Below are 19,621 nucleotides of genomic sequence, written 5' to 3' on the forward strand. Positions count from 1 at the left end.
AAAGATCCTAAGTTATGGTAATGATATTGGGTATAATGAGATTATTGAGACAAAGTAATGTAAAATATAAATCAGACTTGAAGAGTGATGGGTTATAGGTACTGAGAAGAACTAGGTACTATTATATTTCTGCCCAGGACTTCATGGTTTCGGAGGTATTTGTGGCTGAAGTAAGTAAGTTAGAAGTAAAGTTTTTCAGTTTTCACATCCTGGCATCTTGACTGCTGAACATCAAGTGAAGAATTAAATGCTGTAGATTTTAAGGAACTGGAACCTTTCACTCACTGGATTCTGAATTTCCTGTCCAAGGTCAGGCTTGCCAAGATTGTTGACTACTCTTTTCTCACTTGATTTTGCTTCCTCAGGAGTCTGTATAGTTAGCTAAGTGAACTAGAACTGGTCCTTCTTGGAAATATGGTTTAAAATAATCTAGTTGAACTTAAACTTCAGTTCATTTTCTATGCTAGGAGATAAATTTTCTGTGTCACTTGTGACCTTTAACACTTCATTTTGATTTGCCTTCTCTAATGTGTTCTGCTCTCTTCCAATCTCTTATCATCTTGTATAGGTTAGTAGTTGCTTACTCTTATTAAGATTTTATGTTAATTTGGAAGATCTAGGAAGAATACTAGAATATTAGGCCTGAAATATGAAGTCATTAAGTTCACAATCTTTTATAGCTGATACGATGACACGAGAGGGCATGATTCACTGGAATCAGGTCTGCAGGCATCTTGTTCAGTGATATGTCCTCTGATTCTGAAAGACTTGCATCCCTGACCTGCGTTCTGTCTTGTATTCTTTGACTCCCCTTTCTGCCTTGTGTATGCATACACACCTGTGTGTGTGCACACATCTATTTTCACCTACATCTACCTATTTCCAAACATGTTGAAAATGACTATTTGTTGGTACAAACTGGTTCCTTGTATAAATGAGGATAATCCTAATTATGTCATTTTCTCCCTCAGTTTTGTTTAGAATAGAATATTGTATTTCAATTCCTCTAGAGAAGTTAGGATACTCCCACTGTCCTCTACTCCCTACGCCAATAGTATTTTTCAATTACAAAAGACTGCCATTACGCAGGTTATAAGGTGCGGGAGGTAGAAGAGGGTAAAGAGAGGGGATAAATGGTGGTGGAAGGTGACTTAACTTGGAGTGGTGAACACACAATACAATATACAGATGATGTGTTATGGAATTGTATACCTGAAACCTATGTAATTTTATTAACCAATGTCAGCCTAATAAACAATAAATTTAATTAAAAAACGGATTATACAACTAACACTGAGATTCCTTGAATATTTAAGTTCTACTGGCTGGAGGAGAGTAAGAAGGTAAACTCTGACTCCAAAAAACCTCCGCTGCCTTGCGGCATACCTCTTCAGGGGAAAGGCTAAGGGAGTAAACCCCGACAGAAAATCCGGAGCCGGAGTCCCTAAGGCGGTTTGACGTTGTAGTCAACACCGGCAACTCCTGCGGCGCACCTGAAGCCAAGCTGTATTGACTCCGTCTTTCCCTTGGACCCTTCAGCTGCGAAGAGAGGGGGGGTCTGCTGCATGGGCAACAGCAGACCCTCCATATCACCCTGCCCAGGCTCTGTAGCTTCAGCTTCACTGGAGAGGACACCCCAGCGTCATCGCAAGATGTCGATTCAACACGGGAGGAGACAGATACCGTGTCACTCCCAAGTCGGACTGCACAACCATTCTCGGCGGTGCAGATAGACTCTTAAGAAGCTACACCATCGTCTCTCAAGACGGACGGCTGCCGACTGGCTGGAGGAGAATAAGAAGATATATTTGTTTAGCAGATGAACTGTAAATCACAATTGTAATTTTATTCTAGCATCTTAGTAAACTCTAAGCATGTTTATGTTCATCTTTCCTAGCTAACCATTATGTATAAAGATTGGCTCCCCAGAGCTGTCGTATTCTAGTTTTAAACTGCCCGTTGACTTCTCGGAACCTGGATCCAGAAGACTGGTAGCCATCTCTGAGAGCTCCGCAGTCCATTTTCTGTGGGAACTGCTGTTTCATGGGTGTTGTTTTAAAGGCTCTGTTTCTCCCACCAAAATATTTCTCTTGTTTCTCCCATGAAAGAGTACTGGGGCTTCTGGGTACAGGAGCAAGATTTATTCATGTTTGTATCCTCAGTGCTGAGCATAGTGCTTGCACTGTAGACGACAGTATGTTTAAATCTTTGTTGAGCGTATGAACGCCAGAACAAAACTGTGGTAACAGAAGTATTAACAGCATTTGGTTTCTTTCTTAGTGGCCAGAGTATTAAGTAAATTGCAATCAGCCAGTGATGTTGGGAACCAAAGCTGTGGTATATACATGTGTTACCCTTTTTAAAGTATTATTGAGACTGGAAAAAATCTAATTAAAAATTTATAAAAATTCTTTTAAAGTCATACTGTCCCCTCTAGCTGACCACAGTATAATCGACATTTTAGTGAGCTCACTCTCAATATTTTTTGTGTATTCTCATTGTTTTTTGGATCTTTTTGAACATTAATTTCATGGTGTACATCTCGTTTGCCGAAAACATGTCTGTCTCACTGTAGAGTGGTCCCAGGAGGGTGAGGTGACATGGTAGGGTAGCAAAAGCATGAAGCTTTCCATTGTAGTGCCTGGGGATCAGATTCTAGTTCTACCACTTACTTTCTCTGTGACTTTAGGGAGATGATTTCCTTACTCGGAGCCTCAATTTTTTCATCTGTAGGTGGTGACAGTATCAACCTCTGCATCACTGTTTTGAAGATCAAGTCAGACAATATATGCACTGGCTTATAGTGAGAGTTAGTACATTGTTACATATTTTCTTTATTCATGTTGTTTTGACCTTTGTTTTTTAGTGAACAACAAGACTGTGAAATTGCTCAGGAAATCCAGGAAAAGCTGGCTATTGAGGCAGAGAGACGACGCATTCAGGAGAAGAAGGATGAGGTACAACTTGGTTAATGCCCCTCCAACAACGGAGGAAGGGCTGCTGAGCTCTGGGGCAGTTCCTCTCCATGTTCATGGGCTCAGTGTAGGGTTGCTGGATGGGCAGCAGAACTGCCCTCTTTTGGGTGCATAATCCAAGTATTGTCTTTTATAAAAGAACCATTGTTTATTGCCCCTCGATCAGTTGCATGTAGTGAAATCTTAAATGATGATAATGGATAATTTAATATAAAGTGTGAATTAGCTTCCCAGGGCTGCTGTAACATTACCATAGACTTCATGGCTTAAAACAAGAGGAATTTATTCTGTCATTTATGGAGGTTAGAAGTTGAAATCAGGGTGCTGGCAGGGTCATGCTACCTACTGGGAACGATCCTTCTTTCCCTCATCCTACTTTCTGGTGGCTCCTGAGAATCCTCGGCATATTTCTTGGATTATAGGTGCATCACTCAGTCTCTACCTCCATTTTCACATGGTCTTTTTTCCCTGCATCTTTGTATCCTCTTGTTTTCTAATAAGCGCACCAGTCATTGGATTGAGAACCCACCTCAATTCAATATGACCCCTTTTAACTAATTTCATCTGCAAAGACCCTATTTCCAAATAAGATCATGTTCTGAAGTCCTTGGCAGAAATAAATTTTTAAGGGATACTATTCAACTCTATACAGGATGTCTGTCTATAGACTATTCCGAAAACTTTACTGAGAGCAGATCTTAAGTGTAGCTTAAACAATGGTCAGGGAGTGGTCACTGTGAGAGGCCAGGAGCAGTCATTGTTCTCACTCTTTTTCTTTGAATTGTTTCACTTCCCTATAATATGCTGACTCAAAGCACTGATCTGTTTGATTCTGTGTGTGTTTTTAAATTGTACTGTTTTAAAAGCCAAAAACTGACTAAAATTAGCAATAGTGTTTGGTTTGTAAAGTTTGAATACGCAGTTAAGTATTACTTGCTTTTGTGTTCAGGTTTTCACATTTCTTATTTTTCACTTTGTATTGAGTCTTGTGTCTGCCTTCTTTCACAACTATAGGTGCTATTGTTAGCCACTGTCTTGATTTATAATAAGGAAGAAAATGATTTGTCATTTATCAGTAGAATGATCATATGATTTATTGTATAATCACAAATGTTTTTCAGGGTTAAAGGAGGCACGATTAATAATTTACATAAACTGGGCCTATCCTTGGCTGTCTGGCACCTATGATCACCCTATTAAGTAGATATGATCAGGGTCACCAGTAAACTAGTCTGCATGCACTGCTACTCCCACTGAGCCATCCTTATTCCCATAGGACTCCTTGTTCATTGACGGGTGAGCACAAGACACCTGGTATGAGTCTATTTAGCTGGTTCTTAACGAAACAAACCATGATTCTGTGGTAATCAGAACTGCAGCTAAGAATTAGGGATTGCTTTTCTCCTTCCTGTTATCAGCACAGCAGCTCTTTCTTACCACAGAATGTGTTGCTCTATAGTCAAAACTGCTTTGGGGATGAAATTGGGAACTGAAAGAAGTGATTATGCTTTGTAAACAGGAAAGCTTCTATTTAAAAATAACAGGTATGGTTGGCTTCTTATAAATGCTGTTGGTGTCCTACGATTTTCTTCCCCACTCCCCACCCCATCCAGGGAAAAATGGATATAAAGAGAAACCAGAACACTTCATTTTAGGAATGTAGAATCTAAATAGCGATCCCAGTAAATAATCTCATGGTGATACTATATAAAATAAGCAGTGTAGTGAGTCACTTCATTTTTCAGATGAAGAAATTTGACCTGAAGAAATGACTGGTCCCAAGCTATATAATAAGATGCCAAATAAATGTTTATATAATACAGGTTTAACTGACTGCTTCTGGCTTAGATATACTGGGACATGACATAAAACATGTAGACTTTGGAGGTAGCTGCCCTGGGTTTGAATCTTGGCTGTGCAGCTTTTAGCTGTGACCTTCAGTATCTAACTTAACCATGAAGAAACTCAGGTTCTGATTTGGGGAAGTCATGAGTTATGGGTAATTTAAAAAGCTGTTAAATGAGATTATGTATATAAGATGAATTAGCACGTCTAGCTTTGTTATGGTATAATTTTATAGTGGTTTTTTGACAGAGCACAGATGTAAGGAAAGTAGCATTTCCTTTCCAGGAGACAGATATTGAAAGGTTTAAAAAAAAAAAAAAAGGAAAAAGATATTTTGTAATCTTACCAGCACCAGGGCCTCTTTCCCTCCCTCTCCTTTCCCCTCTTCTGTCTTTCTTCCTCTCCACTGTTCACAGCGTCTTGAATATAGTAGTTGCATGTATTTCTAGGCACCCTGTTGAAAGGGCTTGTAGCTTTGGGGAATGCTGGGCTGTATGAGTTTTTGATTAGTAAAAGTAGACTAATTTCATTGGGATCTTTCTTTTGATCACAGCATAAGCATTTGTCAGTGTTGTTAATAATGCTAAGGAATATGTGTTTAGTTAATTTAACTTAATTATTCTTAAATAAAATTCTAAGAGTGTGTGTGAGAGAAAGAAAAAGAATATTTGTAGACATATATATGTGTCTTTGAATCTCATCCAAATATATGTGACTGTGAAACTATTTCAAAGAAAAACTTTTTTTTTTTAAGTAAACAACATGGTCAACCATGTTATAAAAAGTCTGTGGCAGTAGTCCAACAATTTGAAATCATTTATAATATGAAGTGCTCAAGGATAAACTTAGTAACCAATTTACATTAAAAACTAATCTAGTGTGAACCATGGTACTTTTTCGTGGCATTCTTAAACTGATTAGAATTCCATATTCTCTAAGAATTTTTATATAACTTGGTATAATTTTGGGAATAGCTCAAATAGTAATACATTTTAGCTACTCATTTTTTTCTCTGTGTTTTAGCACTTACTAACAATGAGTTAATACAGATATGGCCAGAAAAGTGGAGTGAATGGAGGTGTCTGATTGAGAAAAAGTCTTCTCTGTTTTTATCCTGTTTATACTGATGTTCTTACATCCATAGAATTGGAATTATCTTGTTTTCCTTGTCTTAAAGAGTAACCCCTTTGAGAGTATACCTGCTCTGAGCTCCTACTGAGTTAGATGTTAATACATTTATTGCTAATTGGTAAAGAATTTAGCAATCTAATTGAGTGGCTTTCTTTTTTTCTTTCTTCTTTCTAACAGTCATTTGACAATCATGAATTTGGATCTCTCTTAGGTTGTTGTTATACCCCAGATTTCCCCAGGGAGAAGTAACCTTAATATAAAATCGTATACACCATAAAAATACTAAAAGGAGTCCAACACCATGGTTCAGTAATGTGCCAGCTGCTTGAGAAAGACATGCCAGGCTCCTCCGGGTTCCGTGGTACCTTGCTTGTACTAACGCCTCTCTTAGAGCGCTCACTTGGCATGTCTCACATTCTGTGATCATTTGCTTCTAATACTTAGTAGACAAGGACTTTCAGAATAGTGACCATATCTTGTTTCTCCGCAGGTCTCTTAACAGAACGTTTGACTCATTAAAAGGGACTCAGTGAACTATTTCCATTAAAATGACTTTCCTTAGCATTCTAGAGATTTTTAACTGTGCCCTTTCTTATGCTCACAGCTTCAAATTTTCCAGAGTTGGGTAACTTGGATAATAAAAAAGGGAGAGATGAGATATAATGGTAAATTCTTATTAACAATAGAAGTTATTACTAGAAAATTGTCGATGTCACAGAATCGGTCTATGTGTATTAGTCCAAAGTATGTCTACCTGATGAATATGATTACTTTTTTAAAAAAAATTATGGGAAATGACTTCGTAAGGGCTTATGTGTTTTTTTAGATTCATTTTCCCAAGTCATGTTATATGGAACACTGACACCATATTTTTATGTTAAAAAAAGGCTTCTGTCACTAAGTGAATTTGGAAATTCGTGAGTTAATAGGGAGATAACAGGTTTCTTTTATCAAAGTTTTAAAATGTGCTAATGTGTATTTTAAAGAGTTAGATACCAAAATACTTTCCATTAAATGCTTTGGATTTTTTAGGAGACTCTTTTGTGACCAGTGTTTTTATGAATAGAGCTTGGGAAATTATGTTCTAGACTAACCTTTAACAGGAAGGAAGCTGAGACCAAGGAGGTTATTTATGTTAAGGGAGACTAAGCTATATCCAAGCATTGTGACTAATAGTTGCCATTAGTAACTTGTTTTAGGGGAAATTCTTTATACTGAAATCACCCAGCTGAACTCATTGCACATCAACAATGTTGGAAAGGAGCAGGAAGAACTGACTTAAGCTAAACCACAGTTACATTATAGCAGCTATTTTCCATTGAATCTTTTATTCTTTCCCTTCTCAAGCCTAGCTAATTTCTGTTGCTCAGAAAAGAGCTGAGAGCTTAAAACAAGAAAAGGTTTGGGTGCTAAGGTGCATGACACATTATGATTATTATTCTGTCTAATTAAAATCACTTCTTTTGACAAGATGATGCTTTGTGATGAAGTGGCATCATCCTTGTTTCTCTCCTAGGTCTTCACACCTAGGAAGTGGCTTATTATTATGTATTTATTAGGACCCAATTCAATAGTAAGGAAGCAATTATAAGGTGTTTGGAGTGTAGTTTAATAATTTCTGCTAACATTTGGATTTGCTAATTTACCTTTATATTTTTATTGTTATAATAATTTTTTTTTTAGAAACAAACTACTTAGGAAAATGTAATGTTGGGTGCCTACTAAACATGACAACTTAGGAAAGTGTTAGCAATTTTTCCCTACTTCTGCAGTAAAAAGTATAGGGATTTGGGAAATTCTACTATAACAGATACTAGTTTTTAGAGGACAAGTTATCTGTCCCACCTCTCTTTATCTTCTTAACTGATTGATACATTTATTACTTTGTAAGACATCAAATGTAATAAACTTGGTCTGGTGGCTGGCACCTGGTAACACTCACAGATTTATTAAAATGTTACATAAGGGAGTTAAGGAATTTGACTTTAAGATTGAGTAGTTCAAACTCTTAATTGTATGGATAAAGAATTGAAGCCCAAAGAGATTCATTTTAGTAGTTAATATTTCTTTCCCAGTGTCTCTGAAGCATCTCTGGCTTGAACTGGAAGGAAAAAAGAAAATTATCTTAACTTTTAGTCTTAAGGAACTTTTTCCATTAAAGCATTAAAAATTCAGATTTCTTTGCATGAAAATTACACATGTGTTAAGTGGGATTGTGTTCTTTACCTCTCATTCTGAGTAGCAACATTTTGTGAGTGCCCCCACTCGTCTCTGACACTGTAACATGGACTTTTACATAGATTACCATATTTATCAAACTATGTATGCATATATCTTTCACACAGTTTTATGAGAAGCTTCCAGCATAAGTAGCACTCATTTAAATGCAATGCGTTAATAGTTATTTATAAGTTTGAATATAGGCATTATTTAATTTAAAGTCAGATTTGTAAGCCTGTTTTGATCAACATTAAAAGCAGAGAATATGGAGAATATGGGTAATCATTGCTAATTTACCTAGCTTTAGCATTTAACTTATTTCTACATTGACATGAAAGAAATTTATATATTCAGATTAATTTTTTTAGATTTGCCTTGTAGTCTTAGTATATCCTTCATTTTGACTTATTCAGAAAATTGCAAAAGGAAGAATATTAATTCTTGCTTCAAAATTTACATTAACACTTACACACTTTTTGTATTCCTTATAAATATAAAGAAGTAAGCACCTCACACTACCTATGATTCTTATTACTGTTTGTACCATTGAGTATTGTTGCTGTATTTGTATGAGCCTTAAGAATCTGGTGACAACCATGGACCTTCTCTTCAAAAAAATTGTATATGAATGAAGTTTATATCCTATTTTGGGGTCTTTCATAGAAATAAGCTTCAGATCCAGAGCAATGTCACTCTTCAACTTAAAACTTTTAGTAACTTAACCCTTCGTTTTTTATATTACAGACTCTAGACTTAACATTGTCTGTAAGGAATGCCTATGACTAAGCCTCAGGCTGTTTTTCTAGCCTTACCTTTCTCTGCAATAGTCCACATCCTGTGTTCTAATTGGACTGTTGGTCATTCCGTAGATTGGTATCCATTAAAACATTCATAATTTTGCTGATGATGTTCTCTTTACTTACTTTGCCTATTGGAATCCAGTTCTTCAAAACCAAACATGGATGCAAAGCCTTGCACTAATTCTTTTAAGAAGAAATAATACTCCCTTTTTGTACTTCCATATACACTTTTACCCTTCTTTTGAGGCTTTATAATTTAATTGTATTGCAGTTGTATGTATACACCTTTGTTTTTTTAGGGGGGATGGTAATATTTTAGGGAACAGGGTCAGAATGCTATTTATTACTGACTAACTGCTGAAAATTTGCTTGTAGTTGATGTGGAGGGGAGAGAGGAGGAAGACTGTTTTCTCTTTTTCAGTTAAAATAGTGGTACTCTAATGCAAAGCTCAATCAGGATCAGCAAAAAATTCTAAAAGTCTTTAAATTAAATTATAAATGCACCTTATAAAGTTTTATGGATTATTGCACCCTTGTCTACATAGACTTACTGAATTGTTGTCTTAGAAGAAGGGCACAAAGATATGGATTTTTGTTGTATAACCAACTTTAGGAATACAAGGTTTGAATATTTCAGAGTGAGTCAGGTTTAAATTTTAATTTAAAAAAAAAAAAAAAGCCTTCCTTTCTCATCTGGATCGTGCACCACTCCTGTTGAGCAATCATCTGTGGGATTTGAATTGCACGAGCTTAATGCCAGAAAGTCTTCAGAGCCATAGACAGAGCCCACCCACAAAAGCTTAGCAGTGAAATGTGGAACCATTGACCTGTCGGGTCATTTTATGGAGTTTGCTCACACTTTGGTAATGTTTGTCTTCATTCTCTGTATTTGCAGGACATAGCTCGCCTTTTGCAAGAAAAGGAGTTACAGGAAGAGAAAAAGCGAAAGAAACACTTTCCAGAGTCCTCTGGAGCCAATAGTTATGGAGACAGTTACTATTATGAAGATGGAGGTAACGTTGCCTGCATCATGACCTACTCTATCCTTAGATTCAGCTGTGGGACAACCCTTTAAATTTGTCCATAAAGGGACCTTAGGGCCCATTTAGATTTGTGGTGGAATACTCTCTGAATCTAAGGAATTCATGTGTTCTTATTGGATGACAGAGCCATTTTTAGGGCTGTTAAAGCTTCAGTGAGGTTTTGTAAGACTTGGCATGTATTCTTTGGTGCTGTTGCCACTGGGAATAGTGTTACTAAATTCTTAGCACATACACTGGGAGGTGGAAAATGGCAGGCTTGGTCCTTCTCAGGGAGGTGGGTCAGTAGGTTCGAAGCAGCCAAGTGGCACAAGTAATGAAGAAGGTGCACCATACATTAGTTACGGGATAACAAAGCTTTTCCCCCATGCATCTTGTCTTTTAAACATAAGCCAATGGTTTAGCCTGTTGATGACAAATTAAAATTTATGATTCTTTAGTCATTATTTTGCTCCTGATGCTTTCTTTGGGCTTTGGTTACCATATGGAAAACTTTCTGAGGGAAAGAAGTCCCTTTAAAGTTTCTCCTCCTGGTGCCTGTGCTTGCATTGTGGTGGTGGCAATTTTGGTGGCGGTGGCTCTTCACCTTCGAAGTGTGTTGGGAAACGAGTGTTTACAAGCATTGCTCAGTTCCGTTTTAAAGACCTGTCAAAGGAAAGACATTTTCTATAGTTTGTAGTATGAGTGTTTACTGTAGCTCAGCTTAAATATTATACTTAGGATAAATAAAAAAAAAATCTAAATGTTGTTTCTAGAGAGTACAGATTTTAAGTTCAATGATTTTGAAGTTCCTTGCAAACTAATTATCAATTGCTTCTCTGTAATTTCATTATAAAATGTGAGTAAGTAGGTGTTTGTCTTTGATAAGTAGAATGAAAGGAATGTGTATGTAGATGATAGGATTATTACAGTTTAGGTACATCTTTCTTGCTCAGTCAGTCACACTGTTGCTCTAAATTGACCGTAATCAGTAGAGCTCAGTTCCATGGCATAAATGGTAAGCAGGTCAATTCTCTATTTTTTGTTTGCTCTGTTCTTCTTCCGTATGTAAAATTCCCAGCTTTTTTTTGATATCCATTTTTCTTAACACTGGCTTTTCTAATGTAATCATGTATTACAACATTTGAAAAGAAAAATTACTGCCATATTTTGCTATAGAGGCAACCAGAAAGTAAAGTTATATTTCAGACTTAATTAAAATCTTAGAAATGTGGTCTGGTGTTTTTCATTTGTTTTTATTTTTAATTCTGCTCTGGAGGCATTTTCACTGCAAATAAATAACTACTTTAAACTTGTAAGTCTATTAAAACATTAGGATGGCAAGCAATGAAGTACCTGAAATATTAATTTTAGCCTTTCTGTGGTAAAACCTTATACTAACTTGAATTGGAACTCAAATGTAGTTGTTTTGATCAGAGTACCATCATCCTGATTCATGTCTCTAGGGCAGGAGACTATGTTAAGAATTGAGTGGATTTTCAGGGACACCTAAAAATTAAAAACAAAACAAAACTATTCTCTCTGTATATTTTTAACTGCTTTTGTAAACTTACAGATAGTGGCATAAAATGCCACTTTTTTGGAGTTGGAGGGGGATTGGGAATAGGAAGTATTGACCTCCTGAGCACATGCATGTAAATATTGAAATTTGTCTTTAGTTGTGTTATTAGGAGAGATTATGTATTGCTGAGCATGTGATCCTTATTTATGCCTTTGAGTTGGACTCAAGGTGAAGTTACAGTAATCACATTCCCATCTAGTTCATCTTTACAACGCAATTCTTATATTCTTTCCAGTTGTCTTTTCCCAACACATAAGAGATATTCTCTGTATGTAATATGATTTTCCCTTACATAATAATCATAATCTATTATTACAGACGTGGTCTTTTCATTCTTTTAAAAATGATCATTTTAGATTTTCTTCAAATTTGTAATTACACCAAATATCTGTCAGATTTATATAAACTGAAATGGTCTATCAATATTTGTGAATCCATGTTTTTCTTTCAAATACACTTACCTGTATTGAAAGTGTATTAGTGACTTTAAGCTATGGTCTTTGGAGTCATAGATCTAAGGAAGTTATCTACTATAAATCACTCTAGCCTTTTTTTCATTTGTAAAATGGGGGTTATAATAATATATCCTCATGGATGTTGAGAAGATCAAATAATATAATTTTTGTGAAGACTTATAAACTCTCAAGTATTATTTATACATATATTAATATCATATGTGTATAACAGTATTTTTTATCTCTAAACAAAAATCATCTTATTTTGAAAGACAAACATGGAGGCACAAAAATAAAATATGTATATATATGTTCATGTATATGTATATGTATATATATATTGGCTATAAGGAAGTTAATTATATTTGCCAAATAACTTTGTCTCAAGAAACATACACATGTCAATACTTAACTGAAGAGGGTTTTAAAGGATTCAAACAGATTTCCCCCACCCCTGTCTTTTTTTTTCATTCCCAGATTTAAAGATATCAGAGCAAGTGAACTAGACAATATTTTTATCCCATCAACTCGGTAGTAACAGCTCTGCTTTAATTCTTGTAACACTTTTCCTTAAAATAAAACTATTAATATCATTTAACTTTGAGAAAGAATTTAAAACAACAGCAGCAAAATAATCACAGCCTTGCTAATCCATGTTGAAAACAAAACCCTTGTTTCTTTTGGGCTTAAAGGCAGACTTCACTCATGTAGCTCTCTTTGGGAACACTGGTATTAACACTGTACATCATTGTTCCTTGGATGTGGTCATCATTTAAGTAGCTGGTCTGTATTCACAGCAATAGTCAATTGGTTCTTTCTCAGTAGTCAAGATACACTTAAAATAATAGTTTGTTTAAAAGAGTAGGTACTTTTTAAATCACATAATAATTGTTCTGTTGTTTCACTTTTACTATTATGTAAAAAATAAATTTAATCATAAATTATGAAGATAAGTACTTTTACTGACATTTTAGAAGACACCTTTATTTATTTATTTATTTATTTATTTATTTATTTATTTATTTTTATTTTGGTTTTTCAATTACAGTTGTCTCCTTTTCCCCTAATTTCTCTCCCCTACCCAACCCACCCCCTCTCCCGCAATCATATCCCTCCCCGTTGTCCATAGACACCTTAATTTAAATGTCATCTTTGAAACAAATTTTCTTCTCAAGTTCAAGAAGAAACAATTCAGTGTTTGAGAAACTTATCGCATCAAATATACATTTAGCATCTATCTTCCCTTCCTTTATTCCTTTATTAGATAACAGTAACAAACTTAAAAAGTAAACAAAAAAACCCATAAAGCAAAACAAAACAAAAAAACAACAACAAAACCTAGAAACTAAGAAAATGTATGGTTCTTTATTTCTTTAATATCCCATCAACTTAGGGTAGCTGTTTCAAATGCAGTCCAGCTATCTTAGCAATATTCCATGGACTTAAGATTTCTTTTTATTATTTTGAAAATGTATTGAAAATCTTAGGAACATTAAATACACTCTTGAGAAGTGACTATTAATTGACTTCCTTTGTTTTCACGTTACACTTGTGCCTATGTGAGACCTGACAAAAGCACTTATGTGCTGCTTTTGAACATTGTATTAAACTTAGGGACTTGTATATTTAGCACATACTGTATTTTTGTACAAAGACTACAGAATCACAGAGTTTTTTGGAGTGAATTTAGGAAGGGACTCCTTTTTATGTATTCTATCCAACATTCCTTTTTAATTTTTCCTCTGCCACGTTTCAAGTAAGATTGGGAGTAGAATTATCCAAAGATAACAGGGTCATTTACTCACTTGAAATTCTCCTCTACTTCATTCTCCTCCACATAGAACTGCAACATGGCTGGAAATGTTTGCTTTGGCCACCTAAGGGGAAAGGAAAGAGGAATACTAAAATCTGTGGATCATTTCTCTGAACTACATGGAAACTATCAACATTCTGATGTTGATTTATTGTTATTTCCAAGAAGAATATTTGAAAGCCTTTGACTGGAATCACAAAACTTAGTTTTTTCTGTTTTATGAGATTCCCTCAACTCCCATTTTCCCCTCACATACTAGTTCCAAATTGGTTTTCTAAGTATAATTTAACATTTAATGGCTGTAGTTTTTGTTATTGGCAAATATTAAAGTACTTTGTTAACTCTTCCTAATCATGATTAAGCTCTTCTTTCAGATGCATTTCACTAAATTTTATTTATTTATTTATCTCTTTGGCTGTGTACCCAAAATCCTTCCAATAATTGCCCATCCCCTATTTTCAGTTTGTTAAATTGAGAAAGTGGCCCTCTACATTTTAAAATAGGTTAAACTTGAGCCCTATGTCACCCATATAGTGAGTTCAATCTCATTAAGTTAACCTGCATTTCTGTTTTTTACCTTCTTCCACCTCCACTCAGACCAGCCACGGTCAAGGAGGGCAAGGGAATTGGGTTCTGGATTCTCAAGGTCTTGTAAACGCCAAAGTAATGAAAAGACTGTGAAGCAGAGAAAGGAGAAAGCCAGACATCCACCGGAGAGCTTGGACGAACTGGAAGACCATCGTTTATCAGAGAAATCTCTGTTCTCTAGCTCAGGCAAAGTGAGGGACTTTCCCCAAATTAACACCGAGCAGCGTGAAAGGAAATACTCTGGTCACGAGAAGCTTCGGAGACCTCCTCTTCCCAAGATCAGTGGTGAAGTTTTTCTGAGTACGGAATTTGATGACTGGGAGGTCAGCAGTAGCCATCGAACTCGCAATTGGGAAAAACAGCCCAGACACCAAAATGGACTTTCACCAAACTCTTCTCAAAAAGCAGGGATTCACTGCAAAGAGGCTGAATATGGAAGGGAGCGTGGAGAGAGAAAACACAGGCCCAGGTCTCCTCCCTTCTCGGAGAGTGAGGACCCGCTCCAACTGCATGATACAGGTAATGAAGGGCGGTTCTTAGAAGGCGGCCTGGAACCAAGTATTATGTAAGGTATTGACTTAATCACAAGTCAGCGAGAAGAAGGAAGATATTTGCAACTTTCCCTTTCTGTCTTCGAGAGAATATCCTGACTCAATACTGGGTTCTACCAGCCTCAGATGGCAGTGGGTTTGCTGTGCATCGCAGATACAGTTCTTCATTTGCCAGGGTCGTACATCAGAGATTGAGATATCAGTCAAAGCTCCTGAATTTCAGGTTTTCGTTCAGTGAACCCAGACCATCTGGTGACACTGCCTTCATAGTGTTTGCCTAAGTAGAGGACCCACAGGGCTGGAGGTACTAGATTTTCTTGACCTTATCTTTCCCATCTGTAAAGTTAGAGATTGGATAGACAGTCTCTTAACACAGTGCTTCTATATTGTGGGCCTCAGTCTGTTTTCATCAGAATCAGCTGAACTCTTTTCTAAAAACGCAGATTTCTGGGTCTCATGTATTACCATCTCCGGAGTGTGGCCTGGCATTCTGAGCTTGTTTTTGACCTGGAGATGATTGTTACTCACTGAAAGTTTGAAAATCCTTACCTTAGGGTACACTTTCTATGCCTAATATTCTTCAACTCTAACTCTCTCATTGGTGTTCTGAGGTGCCAATATCTGGTAAGTTCTTGGTGTAGGCACTTCCCTTTATTGCACTTCACAGATATTGCATTTCTTACAAATTGAAGGCAAGACCTTCCAGCAGCAAAAAGGTTATGACTATATTGCTGTACTCACTCTGTTGTGGTGGTGTGGAACCAAATTTACACTATCTTCAAGGTATGCCTGTACTTTTGTAGGAATGAAGAGATCATAAGACTTAAGCTTCAAATTTCTGGCATCTCTGAAGTCCATCATTGACACAGTAATGGTTCTTTCTATTTCTGTCTGAAAACCTTATGGCTGTACCACTACATGTGATAGCACTACTCTTTCTGGTATTTTAATTTGACCTTGCTTATCTCCCTGGATCTATTGGGTTGGCCAAAAACATTTGTTTGTTTGTTTTTGTAAGATGGTTTTAATAGCACTTAATTGTCTTTAACTTCATTTCAAACAATTTTGTTAGATTGTATTGTGACAGCTCTCATATCAGTGTGCATTAAAAAAAAATCTTATCAAAATTAGTGAATTTTTGTGTAGCCATTTTAATATTGAAAATGGAAGAAAATAACATTTTTGTCATATTATGCTTTATTATTTTAAGAAAGGTAAAAATGCAACTGAAATGCACAAAATTTGTGCAGTATATGGAGAAGGTGCTGTGACTGATCAAACATGTCAAAAGCGGTTTGTGAAGTTTTGTGCTGGGGATTTCTCACTTGATGATTTTCCACGGTCAGGTAGGCCAGTTGAAGTTGATAGCGATCAGATTGAGACATTAATTGAGAACAATCAACCTTCTATCATACAGGAGATAGCCAACATACTCAAAATATCCAGTTAATAAAGTTATTGGTGAAACTGAAAAATGTGTGTTTTATTTTATGGAAAAAAACAATACAGACTTTTTGGCCAACCAAGTACTTTACTCTCACTGATGTTTTATAGAGATAGAAGGGTTACTGGGAAGGGAGTACCAAGGAGGCATCTGTTTTTCTTTTCTTTATTATTGCCCAGTCAATCTCTGCTTCTGGTCTGAAAACTAGTTCTGGGCGGCAGATTCAAGTTGATTAAGTGGCTTCTTCCTAGTACGTTAATTATTTAAGTTATTAAAGGACTTTGTCATAAAGAAAACAAGCATACTCAATATCTGTGACAAATATTCCTGCCTCAGGCTTTGTGGGTTTATGCCTGGATCTGAGCCTCCAAGGGGTAGTAACTCAAGCCAAAAAGGTAGATATGTAAACAAGCAATTAAACATACTTTGAACAAAGAGCTGTGGGGGGCATATAGGAGGAAGTGATACAATCTATCTGGCATAAGCTTTATGAGTAAGTTATACTCTATCCAGATTTAGAAAGACATGTTGGAGTCCTAAAGGTCAGGGAGAGGAATGGGGATTACACCAACCTCTGTATTTTTGATTCTGTGAATCTGACCTTATAAATGTGCTCTGGGTGCTGGTTAACCTTTATGGTTTTATGGCTTTTAGGTATACTCGAGGGTATCTTAAACAAACTCAGGAAGGGCGAAACTAATGTGAAACTGGACACTGATTCACAGACCTTACTACTGGAGTTGTAGACAATTCTTCCCCCTAGCACAGGGGTGCTAACGTGGCTACAACATAGCTGCTTTTGTCTATCATTTTGTATTCAACTTACTTTACAGATTTTATCCCCTAGCCCCTCTTGGCTAGATTTTGCAAATCCCCTGGAACAGGTTAGAAAATTACATTATAATATATTTATTAGGCACAGGTGTCTACTCTTAAATTTATTAGTATAGGCCAAAGAAACTAGTAGGATGACTAATAGCTATGTTACTGGCTTAATGTATTTACTGTATCTACTGTATTTACTGGCTTAATGTATCTTACTGATTTTTGAGTGTATTCTTTTTAATTATTGAGAAAAACTTTATTGTAAAACAGTATTTCCTGTTATACCAGCAGTAGCCTCATACATCTCACATTTACCTTGTCTCTTGATTGCACATTTTCTCTTTTACTTGATTTAATTTTGTGTTGTTTTGCATAGTAACGTGCTGTACAGGCTTGTAGCCTAGGAGGAATAGGCTGTACCATAAAGCCTAGTGTGCAGGTTTTACCATCTAGGTTTATGTAAGTGTCCCCTGTGATGTTCCCACACTGATGAAGTCACTTAACCATTCATTTCTCAGAGCTGTTGTCTTTGGTCAGAGGCACATGGCTGTGTACAGTAGTACCTCTCTATATTGCGGTTCACTTATCGCAGCTTCACTGTATCGCGGGATTTTTAAAAATATTATATTTAATTATTTATCGCGGATTTTTCGCTATATCGCGGGATTTTGCGGTACTGTATACGTATGTTGTTAAAGTTATGTAGGTTTAAGAGTGTAGAATATGTTTAAGAACCTAAGTAGTGCTTATAAAAGTGTGGAAAAGGTTAATAAGGGCGTGGGAAAGGTTAATAAGGGACTGGGAATGGTTTATAAGTGTGTGGGAAGGGTTTATAAAGCCTTAAAATATATATAAATACTAAAATAAATGTAAGGTTCCTACTTCGCGGATTTTCACTTATCATGGAGGGTTCTAGAACATAATACCCGCGATAAGTGAGGGAATACTGTATATGATATATCATCTCCTTTATCCATTAATCTTGTCAGTGGGCTCTTAGGTTATTTCCATGTCTTAGATATTGTAAACAGTGCTGCAGTAAACATGGGGGTGTGTACATCTTTTAGAGTTAGTGTTTTTATTTCCTTCAGATAAATACACAATTAGAATTGCTGCATAATATAGTAGTTCTATTTTTAATTTTTCAAGGAACGTACAAACTGTTTTTCATAATGGTTGCACCAATTTACATTTCCATCAACAGTGCACAAGGTTTCCCCTTTTCTCCACATTCTTGCCAACACTTATTTTCTGGCTTTTTGATACTAGTCATTCTAACAGGTGTTTTGGTTTGTATTTTTCTGTTGATTAGTGATGTTGAGTGTCTTTTCATGTACCCATTGATTGTATGTCTTCTTTTGAAAAAAATGTTCAGATCTTATGTCTATTTTTTAGTCATATATATATTTTTATTGAGTTTTATGAGTTCTTGATATATTTTGGATATTAGCCTATTACCAGATATGTGATTGTAAATGTTTTCTTCCATTTAGTAGGTTCCCTTTTGATTTTGTTGATGATTTCTTTTGCTGTGCAGAAGCTTTTTGGTTGATTAGTCCCACTTTTTTTGTTGTTGTTGTTGTTTTTGTTGCCTTTGCTTTTAATGTCAAATCCAAAAAATAATCATCTCCAAGGCTAGTGTCAAGGATCTGACTGCCTGTGGTTTCTGGTAGGAGTTTTATTGTTCAGGTCTTATGTTCAATTATTTAATGCATTTTGAGTTCATTTCTGTGTATGGTGGAAGATAGTGGTCCAGTTTCTCTGTTTTTCCCTATTGTGTATTTTTGTTTCTTTTCTTGTAAATGATCATATATTACAGGTTTTTGTTTTTTTTCCCCCTGGGCTTTCTATTCTGTTCCATTGATCTATGTATCACTATATTTTTTTTAACTGTCAAGAGATCACAGTCTTCTCAGCCTGTCAAGCCAGTTAAGACTGCCCATTTGAATGCCTTCCAAGTGTCTTTGATAGATATTAAAACATTTTTTCAGTTAATTCTGTGGGTAGAGTAAGGCATAATAGTGTAGAAAGTTTAGTGTCTTGAAATCTGAGCATATCCCACTATATTGTTTCTTTCACTGGATGACAAAATTGAAGGAGCAAGGCATAAGTGTGATTTTTTCCTATCCTCAACTAGACTTTGGGCTGCTCATTGAAGTGTCATTTTCTATAGATAGGAGTATGATATAGTAACCTACCTTGTCCACTGCCTTTGCCCAGTACTAACTTCCTTATATAGTTTCATTTATTTTACCTAAAATATTCCTTCCTACTTATGACCACACCAATCACTACTCGGGGAGGTTTATATTCCATTTAAATATGGTCTACTCTTGGGAGTATGCCACTGTTTTGTGACTGTCCCAAACCACT

The 19,621-nt window shown here is 36.0% G+C and overlaps 1 protein-coding gene across 3 annotated transcripts in view; it reads left to right on the forward strand.

The window, feature by feature from the left end:
• The window catches only part of CCDC50 (coiled-coil domain containing 50), a 79,637-nt gene that overhangs the window by 36,140 nt on the left and 23,876 nt on the right, over positions 1 to 19,621 (forward strand). For 2 of the 3 annotated variants that reach the window (XM_090275395.1, XM_090275401.1), the window contains exons 4-6: positions 2,867 to 2,957; positions 9,867 to 9,984; positions 14,438 to 14,947. In XM_090275395.1, the coding sequence (XP_090131521.1) occupies positions 2,867 to 2,957; positions 9,867 to 9,984; positions 14,438 to 14,947 (719 nt within the window). The remainder of the gene's footprint in view (positions 1 to 2,866; positions 2,958 to 9,866; positions 9,985 to 14,437; positions 14,948 to 19,621) is intronic. The other variant, XM_090275407.1, reaches the window with a different exon arrangement.

Source organism: Furipterus horrens, unplaced genomic scaffold (assembly GCF_987537825.1).
Source record: "Furipterus horrens unplaced genomic scaffold, mFurHor1.1.pri manual_scaffold_1, whole genome shotgun sequence".
Classification (NCBI taxonomy): domain Eukaryota; kingdom Metazoa; phylum Chordata; class Mammalia; order Chiroptera; family Furipteridae; genus Furipterus; species Furipterus horrens.